At 42.9% G+C, this 15,409-nt stretch overlaps 1 protein-coding gene across 1 annotated transcript in view; it reads left to right on the top strand.

Moving 5' to 3' along the window:
* LOC114654488 (coiled-coil domain-containing protein 17-like) overlaps positions 1–15,409 on the top strand; it is a 56,055-nt gene that overhangs the window by 11,880 nt on the left and 28,766 nt on the right. The window contains exons 2-7 of the mRNA XM_028805066.2: positions 4,053–4,202; positions 4,292–4,421; positions 5,072–5,225; positions 8,144–8,275; positions 10,190–10,335; positions 12,055–12,195. Of these exons, the coding sequence (XP_028660899.1) occupies positions 4,053–4,202; positions 4,292–4,421; positions 5,072–5,225; positions 8,144–8,275; positions 10,190–10,335; positions 12,055–12,195 (853 nt within the window). The remainder of the gene's footprint in view (positions 1–4,052; positions 4,203–4,291; positions 4,422–5,071; positions 5,226–8,143; positions 8,276–10,189; positions 10,336–12,054; positions 12,196–15,409) is intronic.

Below are 15,409 nucleotides of genomic sequence, written 5' to 3'. Positions count from 1 at the left end.
CACACAATGCACAAAGCAATAATCACCCCAAAATATCTCTTTCTCAGTCCTTTGCCGCCTTTACTCTCCTCCTGGGAGCTTCGTCCTACTCCCACTCCCGACTCTGGCTCACTGACTGTAAGATGGCGGCGCGTTTTATCCCTGCCCGGATGTGCTCCAGGTGGCTGATGACGTCCATCCGGCAGCACTTCCTGGTGTGGCGGAAGTGCTGCCCTTTGAACCGGAAGCACTTCAGGTGTCCCTGGCCGATCCCTACGCCATCTTGCCAAGTGTGGCGGAAGTAACCATATCCGGGTCTCCTGAGGCTTAAAGCGCCCCCAGGCAGTGGCCACGGTTCCCAATAGGTCAGAGCCTCTTTGTCCCTTTCCCGTGGTCCTCTTTTTATCCAGGGCGGCTGCCCCCTTGTGCCCCGAAAGCTGTTAGTGTCCCTTTCCGGTCCGTCCAGGCATCCCGGCCAGGTAATGACCCCAGTCATCTGTGACAGTATATATATATCTATACTAATAAAAGGCAAAGCCCTCACTGACTCACTGACTGACTGACTGACTGACTCATCACTAATTCTCCAACTTCCCGTGTAGGTGGAAGGCTGAAATTTGGCAGGCTCATTCCTTACAGCTTACTTACAAAAGTTAGGCAGGTTTCATTTCGAAATTCTACGCGTAATGGTCATAACTGGAACCTGTTTTTTGTCCATATACTCTAATGGAGGAGGCGGAGTCACGTATCACGTCATCACGTATTACGCCTCCTACGTAATCACGTGAAGTGAAAACAAGGAAGAGATTTACAGCTCGAGTCAAACGCAGGAACGAAGGTAAATGACGTTAATTGTTGAGTGTCTTTTAATACTGTGTAAGCATACATATTAACAGATGTGCAATTAAACGTGTGCATTTACGGGGTGATTTCTCAGGCTTAAAAGCTCGCCTTTTATCAAACGCGGGAACAAAGGTAAATGACGTTAATTGTTGAGTGTCTTTTAATACTGTGTAACCATACATATTAACACATGTCCAATTAAACGTGTGCATTTACAGGGTGATTTCTTAGGCTTAAAAGCTCGCCTTTTATTAAAAAGGTAAATGCTGTTTTCATTCTGAAGGGCACGAACCACGTTAGATTTCATGCTCAAGAGTAAGCTCAGCACACAGCTTGGTCATATTACAACCGGAAGGGTGAACTGACAATATGGTATACAAAAGAGATCCTTAAGAAATAATTATTGATTCATTTTCCCTCAGTTTAAAAAGGTTTACTTTTCTTCTTAATAAAAATTTTAAAGCGGTACTTCGCCGCTGCGAAGCACGGGTATTTTGATATATATCAAAATATATCGCGTCATCAGGCCTCCCATGTAAGCACGTGAACTGACCTGCTGCCGTTTGCAATGCCACATTCGCGAGATACAAGTTTAATGACAAGACACGAGGTATAAACGACAGTTTCGATCACTTTGTGACAGAGTTAAAATTGCTGTAGCCAGAAACTTTTAACTTTCGGATCTTAGCTAACATTAAATAAACCCGTGGACATCGCAACATCACACAAGACAGCGGCTCACGTGAAGTGACTGAACGCAGCAGGAGTGATCACTTCAATGAATCAAACCTATTCAAAAAACACATTTCACAATTGATAAGGTACGAAAACGATAGATAGATAGATAGATAGATAGATAGATAGATAGATAGATAGATAGATAGATAGATAGATAGATAGATAGATAGATAGATAGATAGATAGATAGATAGATAGATAGATAGATAGATAGATACTTTATTAATCCCAATGGGAAATTCACAATATGAAACCGATTGTGGATTTCCGTACAGCCACTGAAACTTTGTGACGGCACGAGACTTCAGGTCACGTGTCTCCAAAAGAACCTCATTCAGGCAACTATTTTTACTGGCGGTGGCTCAGGGGAGAGAGTTTTTATTCCTCGCATCCCCGTTATACCCTCTGATCTCCCATTTCAATTCAAACGCCTCCAATTTCCACTAAGGCTCTGCTTAGCAATGACAATTAATAAGTCTCAGGGACAGACCCTACAAAAGGTTGGCATTGATTTGAGGCAGGACTGCTTTTCACATGGCCAACTGTACGTTGCATGCTCAACAGTAAGCTCAGCACACAGCTTGGTCATATTACAACCAGAGGGGAGAACTGACAACGTACTATACAAATAGATCCATAACAAATAATTATTGATTCATTTTCCCTCAGTTTAAAAAGGTTTACTTTTCTTCTTAATAAAAATTTTAAAGCAGTACTTCGCCACTGCGAAGCGCGGGTATTTTGATATATATATTAAACTATTTCAACCATTCTATGATCTGTTCCTCACAAACTGAGGGCACCGTGGCGGATGTTGTCAGATTGCTGGCCAACCACAAGCGTTACCTGGTAGGTAACCACCCATACAATCGGATTGTGACACAGACTACGAATGCCGTGAATATATATATATATATATATATATATATATATATATATATATATACACAATATATATATATATGTGTGTGTGTGTGTGTGTATGTATATATATATATATATATATATATATATATATATATATATATATATATATATATGTGTAGATATATATATATATATATGTAGATATGTATATATATGTTTGTATGTGTGTATATATATATATGACAGCAACACTCATAACAATGACAACACAATTACATTTTGCAATCATGTTATGTTATTTTTAAAGTGTTTCCTTTTCTTTTTCATAACCTCTTTAACACACTACTTCTCCGCTGCGAAGCGCGGGTATTTTGCTAGTATATATATATATATATATATATATATATATGCACATACTAAATCGACAGGACATACATTCAACCGGGACAATGTAAAAGTAAAATTTAAGGCTTTGACTATCAAATGAAAATGCCATCAACAGACACTTGGACATAAATCCAGCATATGCTAACTTAAGAAGAACATGTTCATAATAAATAAACTATACAACCCCCCCCCCCTTGATCATACTGACTTAGTCACCTCCCCCCCCCCACTTAATGTGTTGCTATATATTGCCTTTGATTTTTGTAAGTCTAAGCATTATCCTCTGATGAAGACCCCTGGTAGGGGTTGAAAGCTCAGGAATAAAAACTATTTTATGATACGTGATTCATTTTTTTCTCCCTTTGTGGATCTCCAGCTGCATATATATCTAAGTGAAGAGGGGGGGGCTAAACGCACCCCTAGGAGACGCGTTCACTCCTCTGAAACCCCCTCTTAAACGGTGATACAATGGGAACAATTAGTTTTCGTTTTTTTTTTTACCTCCTCTTTGCTCGATCAGCTGCTGCCGTGTTGCATGATCTACGCCTCGCGCAACGCTTCATACATTTAAAAGCCTGTATGGCACCTGTCCTTTTGTCTCATTGCTTTGTCTCTCTTTTCCCCCAGACATCCTCTGCTCCTGTTGGGGGTCCCACTCCCCCCCAGTAATCTGTAATAAAACGGAACTCTGTCACACATGGGTCTCCTCACAGGCTCAATCGAGGTGTGTGATAACCTGCTGGGGTAACAGGGGGCACTTCCCTTCTCTTTCTCTCCAATCAGCACAGAGAAACCGCCCAGTGAGGTCACTTAGCCCCGCCCCTTCCTGTTCACCCACTATAAGAAGGAGGCGTCCTTTCCAATCAGAGTGATCCACCGGACAGAACTCCCATAAATGACCCGTAATCTGCGGCTGAGAGACGAATACTCTTGTTGTTATTTTTCCCAAGGTGTTACTTGTATAAACCACAAGAGGGGGGCTTTTTTTGGTTGGACTCTTGCTCGATGAAATGGTTTGCCGACTTTTACAATTTCCAGCGACTTGTCATTCCTTTGCCCGACCACAAATTCACATTGAAAATTTTTGTAAAAAAAAAAAAAAAAAACTGTCACGGAAACAATGCAGCAAAATACGAGCCCGATGGCATCAGAGGGGGGGGGGGGTCCCCGATTAACTCGAGTGCTGGGTCTAAATTCTGAGGAGTTTGTCTTTACTGAACATCCACTTTGTGTTACAGCTCGAAAAAGTGAAGGATTACAAGAAAAGACAACAGCAACTGCGAGAGCAGCGGGACAGGCAGGAGAGGGAGCTGCTCAAGGACATCGATGAGGAAAAGTGGTCGAAGACCCCCGAGACTGTGGAGGACTCTGAGCCCCCCTCTAGACAGGTAAAGACAACACCCACGAGAGCAAATGTGTGCTTAACGGGAAGGCAGAGGGGGGCATCCTCTCAAACATCTCATGTTCTTTCTTAAAGCGAGGTTCCAATTCCAGAGCCAAATGGAACAAAGGCCATGACACCCATGTCCACCACCTGGCACAGACTCATGGGAAGCATATCGTTGACATTATGACCGAAAACAAGGAGCTGGAGAGGCAAAGAAAAGGTAAGGAGAGCTTGGCCTGCATTTAGAATGAAACATCCGAACTGTTACTTGACCCAGAGAGCTTGTAGCAGACGTGAAGGCCCTGTAATGCCTGCTGAGAAACTTTAAGAAGTCTGCGAATAGGAACTTGAAGTTTTTTTGGGCGTACGAGAAGAACGGTCCCATTTGCATCATCTCTCTAGCTAAGAGCAAAGATGTCCCTGTTGGTTGGCCAGACAGTAGTAGGCTTGCTGTTGCTCAGATTTTGTTCTTTCCGTCTTATTCTCATCGCTTATTCCTTCAGCCACTGTTGCCAATGGGTGGTCAAAAAGCCAGACTGGTGTTTCATAGCCCCTTTTGCTATCACCCATGATATCTCATTCTTTTGGTACTGTATGTTAAAAGCAACGTTGTGTGCATCGAGTGCCACACAGTGATTAGCATTTCACAACCTGAAGGTAAAGTACAGACAGGAAGGTCATTGGGGTCTCCACCCTAGGTGCTGATAATCTGAGAGAATGCCCTTTAGTTATTCAGAATCTGGACCTTCATGGAGTTCAATCATATGACTGGAATGTGGTGTCCTCACGGGACACAACTTTGAAAATTCCTCTGCTTACTCGAATGTCTCCATACATACCTTCACACCTTGTATGTTCTTCCACTTCCAGAGATTGATGAAAAGCTAAAGGAGTTGGCTTCACAGAGTAAGAACTTCCTACAGGTTGAGAAAATGTTGAAGGAGCTGAAAGACCAAGAGCAGAAAAACGAGTTCCTCCTCGAATCCATGCGTCAGCAGATGCAGATCCTTCAGATGGAGGCCATGTAAGCTAAAATGATTTTATTTGCACCATTAAAGGCCTTAACTTTTACCATAGAAAGATAACACATGTGGAGACACACGTCAATCCCCTCAACTCTGAAGAGGAGTCAGAAGGTTCAAATACGCAGGTGGTTGTTGAGTTTTGTTCATCTGGACATTCGTAGAACAGTTTTGTATGTACACTATGTGGCCATCACACCCATATGAGCTTTTCTGGACATTCCATTCCAAAACCATGGTCATTAATATGGAATTGCCCCACCCCCCCAATAAAACAGCCTCTTTCCATAAGATTCTGCAGTATGTCTTTGGGAATTTATGACTATTCGGTCAAAAGGGCATTTGTGAGGTCTGGTTCTGATGCTGGATGAGAAGATCTGACTCACAATCAGAGTTCCATCTCATCCAAAAGGTGTTGAGATCAGGACTCTGTGCAGGCCATTTGAGTTCCTCTGTGTCTTTATGGACCTGGGGCACAGTCATGTAGGTGCAGAGAAGGGTCTTCAACAAGCTGCTGCCACAAAGTTAGACGGGCACAGCTGTCTAAGATGTCTTTGTCTGCCACTGCATTAACAGGACCCTTTGACTGGAGCCAGGGGGCCTAACCCAAACTCTGCCATTATCCCTCCTCTACCAACCCTTACAGTAGGTACTATGCAGTCCAGAGGGTAGCGTTCTTCTGCCATCTGCCCAACTCAGACTGGTCCATCAGACTGTCCTATAGTGAAGCGTGACTCATCACTCCAGAGTCCAATGGCACCACTGCAGCCGACGCTTGCCATTGTTCATGTTCAAGCTGCTTGGCCAAGGACCCCCACTTTATGAAGCTCCAATGCACTGAGTAGTACCCAGAAAATACATAAAAATAAAACACATAATAATTCAGACAAACCCGGACTGTCTGTGTATTCCTTAAAAAAAGAGTAACTTTAGAATATAATTTTGAGTAACAAATGCGTATAAACCACATTTGTAAAGAAAGAACTTCTACTTCAGAAATACCAAAGACTGAACATGGCAGTCAGCAGAACTAGAAAAATACAATGAACAACAAAAAATGCAACGATGTCCTGATCAGAGCTCACTTACCTCTGGTCTTAAATAGTGGGCGGGCTCAGGAGCGGTGATGTCAAAGTAGCCCCGCCTCCTGGGGCACCACAAACACGACACTTGGAGGATGGCAGAAGATAAATAGACATATAAAACTGAATTGTACCAGCAATGATCTCCTGATCTGAACTCACTCAGTTCTGACTGTAAGTAAGAGGGAGGGCGCAGGAGTGATGACATCAAAGTGGCCCCGCCTCCTGGGGCACCAACTACACGAAACACAGAGCATGGCAGAAGATAAATAGACACATAAAAACTGAATAGTACCCAGAAATTACATAAAAATAAAATACATAATAATTCAGTAATGCCCAGATTGGCTGTGTATTCATTTAATTTTACAGAGAAAGCTTAAAATTAGAACATCATTTTGAGTAGCAAATGCATATAAGAAACACTTATAAAGAAAGAACTTTCATGTCAAAAATACCAAACTGATCCTTTAAGACTGAACATGGCAGTCAACAGAACTAGGAAAATACAAAGAATAACAGCAACACAAATGCAACCATTTCCTGATCTGAGCTCCCTCACCTCTGGCCTTAAATAGAGGGAGGGCTCAGGAGTGGTGATGTCAAAGTGGCAATGCCTCCTGGGGCACCACAAACATGAAACTTGGAGGATGACAGAAGATAAATAGACACATAGAAACTGAATTGTACCAGCAATGATCTCCTGATCTGAACTCATTCAGTTATGACTTTAAGTAAGAGGGAGGGCGCAGGAGTGGTGATGCCAAAGTGGCAATGCCTCCTGGGGCACCACAAACACAACACTTGGAGGATGGCAGAAGATAAATAGACACATAGAAACCAAATAGTACCAGCAATGATCTCCTGATCTGAACTCACTCAACTCTGGCCTTAAATAGAGGGAGGGCTCAGGAGTGGTGATGCCAAAGTGGCAATGCCTCCTGGGGCACCACAAACACGAAACTTGGAGGATGGCAGAAGATAAATAGACACATAGAAATTGAATTGTACCAGCAATGATCTCCTGATCTGAACTCACTCAGTTCTGACCGTAAGTAAGATAGAGGGTGCAGGAGTGATGACGTCAGAGTGGCCCCGCCTCCTGGGGCACCACCTACAAGAAACACAGAGCATGGCAGAAGATAAATAGACACATAAAAACTGAATAGTACCCAGAAATTACATAAAAATAAAATACATAATAATTCAGTAATGCCCGGATTGGCTGTGTATTCATTTAATTTTACAGAGAAAGCTTAAAATTAGAACATCATTTTGAGCAGCAAATGCATATAAGCCACATTTATAATGAAAGAACGTCTACTTTAAAAATACCAAACTGATCCTTTAAGACTGAACATGGCAGTCAGCAGAACTAGAATAATACAAAGAATAACAGCAACACAAATGCAACGAAGTCCTGATCTGAGCTCACTGATCTCTGGCCTTAAATAGTGGGCGGGCTCAGGAGTGGTGATGTCAAAGTGGCCCCACTTCCTAGGGCTCCACCCACAAAGCACAAGAAATGGAGGCACAGTTAAAGGGGCAATACACGATTATGAATATAACAAAAAATATGTAAAAGAAATAATAAAATCTAAAATACACATCAATAACAGATATGAATAGCTATAAAAGGGCATTTTATTAGAAATATTAAGTATTATGAATGGAGCTATATCAGATATAAAATTGCCTGATTTTATTGGTTAGATTGATACCTGAATTTTCCTAACAGGAAAGCCTTATGCCAGCAGGACTGGATAAAACAAAAGACCCACGAGATGATCTTATCCATAAAAAATGTTTGCCATTCCTGCTCTTTATTTTTATCACAGGAGGAGCAAAAACCTGAGCATGCACAGCGACTCGCCTCTGTACTCCTCAAAGAAAAAGGCAAAGTTGCCTGAGTTTCAGCCCCACACCTACATCCCGTTCTACGGAGGAGGACTCCTGTCTTCTGAGATCAGGTAAGAGCACACGGCAGGTTGAGATGTCAGTCAGCCAGCCATTTTCTAACCCTTTTTAATCCTGAACGGGGTCACAGGGGTCTGCTGGAGCCTATCCCAGTGAGCATAGGGAGCAAGGCAGGGAACAAACTCTGGGCAGGGTGCCAGTCCATCTCAGAGCATTATGAAAAGTGCCCACGTTTATTATTTTTATATTTGTATATCACAGTGATTTGTGGTGTCCAAGTCCCCGTCCAGGGACCTAAGGTTGAACCCAGCACTTTATGAAGAACTTGAGCGGCTCTCTCCCAGTGCAATCTTCTGTACTCCTTGGATGGCATGGTGATCCCGGCAGCTCCTGTAGATTCGTTTCAAATCTGTTCTTGATGGTATCTTGACCTCTGACCACCACAGACACAACTCTAGTCATGGTGTTCCAAATCCTGCTGATCTTGATCACCAGGACTTTCTATTTAGCTTTGCTTTTCAGCTTCTTTGAGTCGGAGCATGTTGTCCGCTGTGAATGTGGCGTCGATCAACAGGCAGGCATTGGATGGTTCAAGATGGTTAGCTGAAGTGGTACAATCAGCTTGCATTGCCATGTTCTTCATGATGGTTGTGTCTCTGATGTCGACGACAGCCTCTGGCATGTGCTGGTACCGTTTCTTGGGCACTTTCCCAACTAGTGCAGATAGCTGGCAATATTGCTGTGCCAGTTTATGTATTCATTAGAAGCCCGCACGGCACATCCAGCGTTGATATAGCAGGTGGTCTCTTCAGCTTTCATGCACATTCTGCACTTGCTCTCAGCCTGCTGCTTTTGGATGTTCCTCTGGTGGTCCCTGGACCTGATCTGCAATGAGTCGGCTCTCGGTCTCCCCCTTGAGCCCAAGACTGTTCAACCATGCCATACTCACGCCTTGGTCCACAAATCGTCTGTCCAGCCAACCGTAGTGTTAGCCATGCAGTGGCTTTCCAACCATTTCATTTTCTTGTTTTTAATTCTGGTCTTGTGTCAGAGCTTTGTTGATGATCAGTCAACGGAGTACGCTGGCACGTACTTGCTGTTGCTACGAGGGGGTATTTTGCTCTGCAGGCCTCAGGAGTCTTCACAAGCTTGGTGAACTTATGGCTGCCAAACTCGATGTAATCACTCAACCCAGTGATGGTACTGCGGTACGGAGGCAGAAGCTTGATGAGTTCATAGCCACCACTCCATCTCTTGATATTTACTCACTCAACATCTGCTTTGAGATGGTGACTCCCATTCATGGTCAGAAGGTTCCTGATCTTGGTGTCCATCCTCTCAAACTCAGATATCTTCCACTGAATAATCACCAAGATGTATGTGGCCAGCTGTTGATCTCTGAGATCTTTTTACTTCAAGCTGAGCTCAGACTTGAGGGGCAGGCACAGTAATTCATAGTATTCTGTCTCCTCCTCCTCCTCCTCTTCCTCCTTCTCCTTCTTCTTATATTCCTCCTACCTCCTCTTCTTCATTTTGTCTTTGTCTTCATCTTCTTTGTCTTTATTTTCTTCATCTTCATCTTCCTCATCTTCGTCTTCTTCATCTTTTTCCTTCTCATTATTATCAAATCTGCTACAGATTCCTGGACAAAGCTGCTGGCACTATGAAGATGAAGTGTTTTGACTGCTTGGGCACAAGGCAGCACCATACATTGATAAATGTGACATCAATGGTGATTAATTCGTAGTCATTTTCCAGACATTCTGTTTTATGCTCAATATTATTCCTGCCTTGTGTCCTGTGCTTGCTGGGATAGGCTCCAGCTTCCCCATGACACCCGCACAGGATAAGCAGGTTTGGAAATGGATGGATGGCTTATTTAGCATTACAACATCATTGCTGATAATATAACACACTGTTACATATCCTTATAAAGGATTCATGAATTTCCTATTTCTTCTGCCCAGCGCTCTTCGATTGTCCTACCTACAGAATGGAGGGAACGACCAAATCATTCTGGCCCAGATTCAGGACTTGCTTAATGAAGCCCTACAGCTTGAACAGCAGGCCAAGCAACCACAGATTCATCACCACAAGGACAAGCACAGACGTGGTGAGTCTTCTTCAATGGCACACAAGAAAACTGAGGTGTAGAGAGAGTCGAGTCATCCTGTAGTCTGGAAAAGATCAGGGGCCTCATCAGTTATAAAATTTCTATATCCATAGGCATAGCTGAGGGTGGGCGATGTACAGTATGAGATTTTAACCTGCTAGAAATATATTTTTGACAGTTCCTTATGATTCATTTACTTTCTTATCCTCCCTGAAATGAAATCCTGACTACACCGCCATATTCTTTTCTACAACTTCTTTTTATGCTGTTAACTAGCAAACTGCACCCCTCAGTGTGCATTTTATAATCCATTATATTGGAGATCTCTGAGTCACGAAAAAGACTGAGACCACAGCCAGGAAAAGGAACCCATTGTTACGCACCACCGACGAGCGCCAACAAGCACACATTAACACCGAGAACTTAGCAGTGTCCACCAGTCAGGCCACATGGACAGCAAGGACACCTGGGAGTTAAAGGGAACCAATCAGGTGCCTGGCAACACCTGGGGGACATGGGAGCATTTCAGATGGGACCAGAAAGTGTGTCTTCACACAGACAGCCCAGAGAATGAGCCATGGAGTCAAAGGGTGGAAGAGGAAACTCAGACAGCTTTGGAAGACAAACATTGAGGCAGCAGAAAAATCATTTAAGGTTAGGGTTAGGGTCAGGGTTAGCGCATTTCATATCTGTGTGTCTCTTATGAAGTGCCTCTAAAAAGGATTTCTGTATTGTGTAGTGACTATCTATCTATCTATCTATCTATCTATCTATCTATCTATCTATCTATCTATCTATCTATCTATCTATCTATCTATCTATCTATCTATCTATCTATTATATAGTGCCTTTCACATCTATCTATTATATAGTGCCTTTCACATCTATCTATTAGATAGATGTGAAAGGCACTATATAATAGATAGATAGATGTGACAGGCACTATAGATAGATAGATAGATAGATAGATAGATAGATAGATAGATAGATAGATAGATAGATAGATAGATAGATAGATAGATAGATAGATAGATGTGAAATGCACTATATAATAGATAGATAGATGTGAAAGGCACTATATATCTATCTATCTATTATATGTCCTCACAGGTGGCGCAGTGGTAGTGCTGCTGCTTTGCAGTAAGGAGACTGTGGAAGATTGTGGGTTCGCTTCCCGGTTCCTCCCTGTGTGGATAGCGCTTTGAGTACTGAGAAAAGCGCTATATAAATGTGATGAATTATTATTATTATTAGTTCCTTTCACATCTATCTATTATATAGTGCCTTTCATATCTATCTATCTATCTATCTATCTATCTATCTATCTATCTATCTATCTATCTATCTATCTATCTATCTATCGTGCCTTTCACATCTATCTTCTATCTATCTATTATATAGTGCCTTTCACATCTATCTTCTATCTATCTATTATATAGTGCCTTTCATATCTATCTATATATCTATCTATCTGTCTAATCCTACAAACTACGCTAAAATATCTATCTATTATACTGTATAGTGCCTTTCATATCTATCTATCACATAGTGCCTTTCATATCTATCTATCTATCTATCTATCTATCTATCTATCTATCTATCTATCTATCTATCTATCTATACTTGAAGTCCTCGGGGTCACACAGTGACACAGACACAGCCCTAGTGTTTGGAGTCCACAGCCTTAGCCGCCTGTCCTGGTTGTCCTTCCCTTTCCAGGTCCCCAGGAGTCTCTACGCCGTAGTCTGACCAGAGATCTCATCACGCTCGAAGTGGAGAACCAGCGCCTTGAAAGTGAACTTGTGAAACTTCAGCTGAAGAAAAGGAAAGACCCTAAATTTTCCAAAACTGCTTATAGCCGTAAGTATTGGGCACAGAAAGCATGGATTCCAGCCAGCAGGCTCATCAGGAATCTGGACTTCCCCCTTGATCTCCTAAGCCCTGTTTTGCTGTTTGTGTGGCGTGTATTCAGTTCAGGGTGGTGGTATTGTGTGGTGACCAGGCTGGGGGTCTTCTATGCCACACTCTGTCGAAGTCAGAATTCTGAAGGTAGCCACCGTTGAGCAGCTTCACAGATCAGCCACTGAGCAGCTTGTAAGTGAGATACAGAGATAGTCGCAGACATTTTGAATGTGACATTAGTTTGAGTTTTCCAGAACACCAAAGGTGAGAATGTTTTTATGGCTATTTGAAGTGAGTTATGGGGTTGAGGTTCCTCTCTACAAAGTATTCACTCCTTTGATCTTCACACATTTTATTGTTGTACAGTGGATTTTATTTGATGTTTTTGACTCTCCAATGTCTCTGCAAGGTGATGTAAATTAATTACAAATATTAAAACGCAAAATAGCTGATCACAAAGGTCTTCATGTCCGTATTTCGTAGATGGCAGCCTTGAGTCTGTGCTCCGAGGTCTTTCTCTGCCAGCTCTGTCATTTTTCCCCATTCTGTCAGTTGTCATGGTGGTCCTGAGTGACCAGCCTTTGTCAGGTCCAACTACAAGTCCTCCATTAGAATGAAATCCAGACTCTGTCGTGTGTGTGTATTGTGTGTGTAGATTTGGCTTTATGTTTGAGGTTCTCGTCTTGCTGGAGCACAACTCTTCTTCTGTGGTGCGGGTTTCTTGCAGACCCCATCAGGTTTCCCTCCTGCCTTCATTTTACCCTCACAAGCCTTGCAGGGCCTGCTGCAGAAAAGCATCTCCAGAGCCCGATGGCTGCCACTGCCTTAGCAAAGCTGTGTTTTTGAAAATGTGCAGTAGGTGACACTGCATTTACTCCTGATGGCTCCATTTCGCTCTCATCAGACCACTGAACCTTCTTCCAGCTGACTTACCAGGGTCTCCCATGTGCCCCCTTGCTGTGTTTTTTTCCCTTCTTTCCCACTCTCCCATAAAGCTGTGATTGCTGAAGCCCCCCCAAGCTCAGTTGATATCTGCATGGCTGCTCCAGTCTCATCCACTGTAGCTTGGCACTCCTTCTGAGTTCTCAGAGGTCCCTTGGTGTTCTTCCTCACCTGTTGTCTTCTTCAGATTTTTTTTTTTTCCATTTCTTAATGACTGATTTACCTGGATATTCAGTGACACCGATATTTCCTTCCCTCTGTCCCCCTGGCTTGTGCTTTTCATGGACTCACTTGAGTACGTCTTTATCGTGTAGATTAGCCCACCATACTGCAGCGGTCCAGTGCTGCTCAGACTCACACTGTGGTAGGGACGAATCCCAAGAACACACCCAGCCTTGGCCCGACTCGCACCACAAAGTAACGGCAAATCAAATAAATAACTGTGTGGTACATTAAATGAAATAAAAAACACAAACAACAAGTCAATGTTTAACCCTCCGTACTCCCCTACGGCGATATCACGATAAACACTTAACTGTAAACACTAACGACCAGGTCCATTAAACAGTCCAAATGTAGTGGTAACGGAAGAAGTGGAATGGAGGAAAAAGACGATGATACAAGGACTGGAGTAAGTAAAGTGATAAACAGTCCTACCGGTGGTCCTGTGATGAGATCTGAGGAGCGCTTCCTCCAATGAAGCACGACTCAACACGACAGGCAGGCACGAGACGCTCCATACATCCTACAGGATAGAAACGAAATTCCAGAGAGACGAGAACGACGGGTGAACACCAACACAAAGCAAACAGGGCACCTTTGCTGTCTTTGCTCTTCTCCCCAGCAGTCCCTGCGTTCTCCTCAAACGTCCAATCAGGGCGATACCCTCGGGGCAGCTGGGAAATGGAGCCCTTTAAGTTGTAGCACTGCCACAATACCGACCCGCCACACTTTTAGGGGTCATTTACACAACAATCTATTGAAAGCCCAGGCAGATGACCTCCTTCTAAAACCAATGGGCTGCACCAGTGAGGATTTAGGGGGGTCGTCTTAACAATAGAATTACCAGAGCCTACGAAAAAACCCGTAGATCCGTCCCACCTTAAATCGCTTCGCACCTCTCCATCAGCGTCTTTTGTTCTGTAAATGTGTCGATAAGCAGCAAGCAGCCTGCTATCACATTCCCCACCGCCGCACAGTTTTCTCAGCTCAAGTCTGTTTACCTGCGTGTCAGTTGCTTGGATTTGTATAGAGTGCAAAGTCAAGCAAAATAGATAGATAGATAGATAGATAGATAGATAGATAGATAGATAGATAGATAGATAGATAGATAGATAGATAGATAGATAGATAGATAGATAGATAGATAGATAGATAGATAGATAGATAGATAGATAGATAGATAGATATTTTAGCGTAGTTGGCAGGATCACATAGATTAGATAGATAGATAGATACTTTATTAATCCCCAAGGGGAAATTCACATGCTCCAGCAGCAGCATACTGATAATAACAATATTAAATTAAACAGTGATAACAATGCAGGTATAACAGACAATATCTTTGTATAATGTTAACGTTTACCCCCCCCCGGGTGGAATTGAAGACTCGCATAGTGTGATGGAGGAAAGATCTCCTCAGTCTGTCAGTGGAGCAGGATGGTGACAGCAGTCTGTCGCTGACGCTGCTCCTCTGTCTGGAGATGATCCTGTTCAGTGGATGCAGTGGATTCTCCATGATTGACAGGAGTCTGCTCAGCGCCCGTCACTCCACCACGGATGTCAAACTGTCCAGCTCCGTGCCTGCAATAGAGCCTGCTTTCCTCACCAGTTTGTCCAAGCGTGAGGCGTCCCTCTTCTTTATGCTGCCTCCCCAGCACACCACTGCGTAGAAGAGGGCGTTCGCCACAACCGTCTGATAGAACATCTGCAGCATCTTATTGCAGATGTTGCAGGACGCCAGCCTTCTAAGGAAATGACACCTTTTATAAATACTGTATCGTTATTTGAAACACATGCATTTCATGTGTGTTCCGTGTCTATGCCCAGTAAACACATTGTTAAAACAGAAATGTTTTCATGTTTTATTAATAATTGACATAATGTAGACATGAAGTGTATGATGTGTTAAGCCTAAATTCCAAATATCAAACACTTTCACAAAAGGTACAAATATAACAGAAGAAGTGCGCTTCTATTCAAGAATATAACTGCAGAAAAAGAACCCGCG

Source organism: Erpetoichthys calabaricus, chromosome 7, assembly GCF_900747795.2.
Source record: "Erpetoichthys calabaricus chromosome 7, fErpCal1.3, whole genome shotgun sequence".
Classification (NCBI taxonomy): domain Eukaryota; kingdom Metazoa; phylum Chordata; class Cladistia; order Polypteriformes; family Polypteridae; genus Erpetoichthys; species Erpetoichthys calabaricus.
Note: the sequence above shows the minus strand (reverse complement) of the source record. Positions and strands in the feature narration are given on the sequence as shown.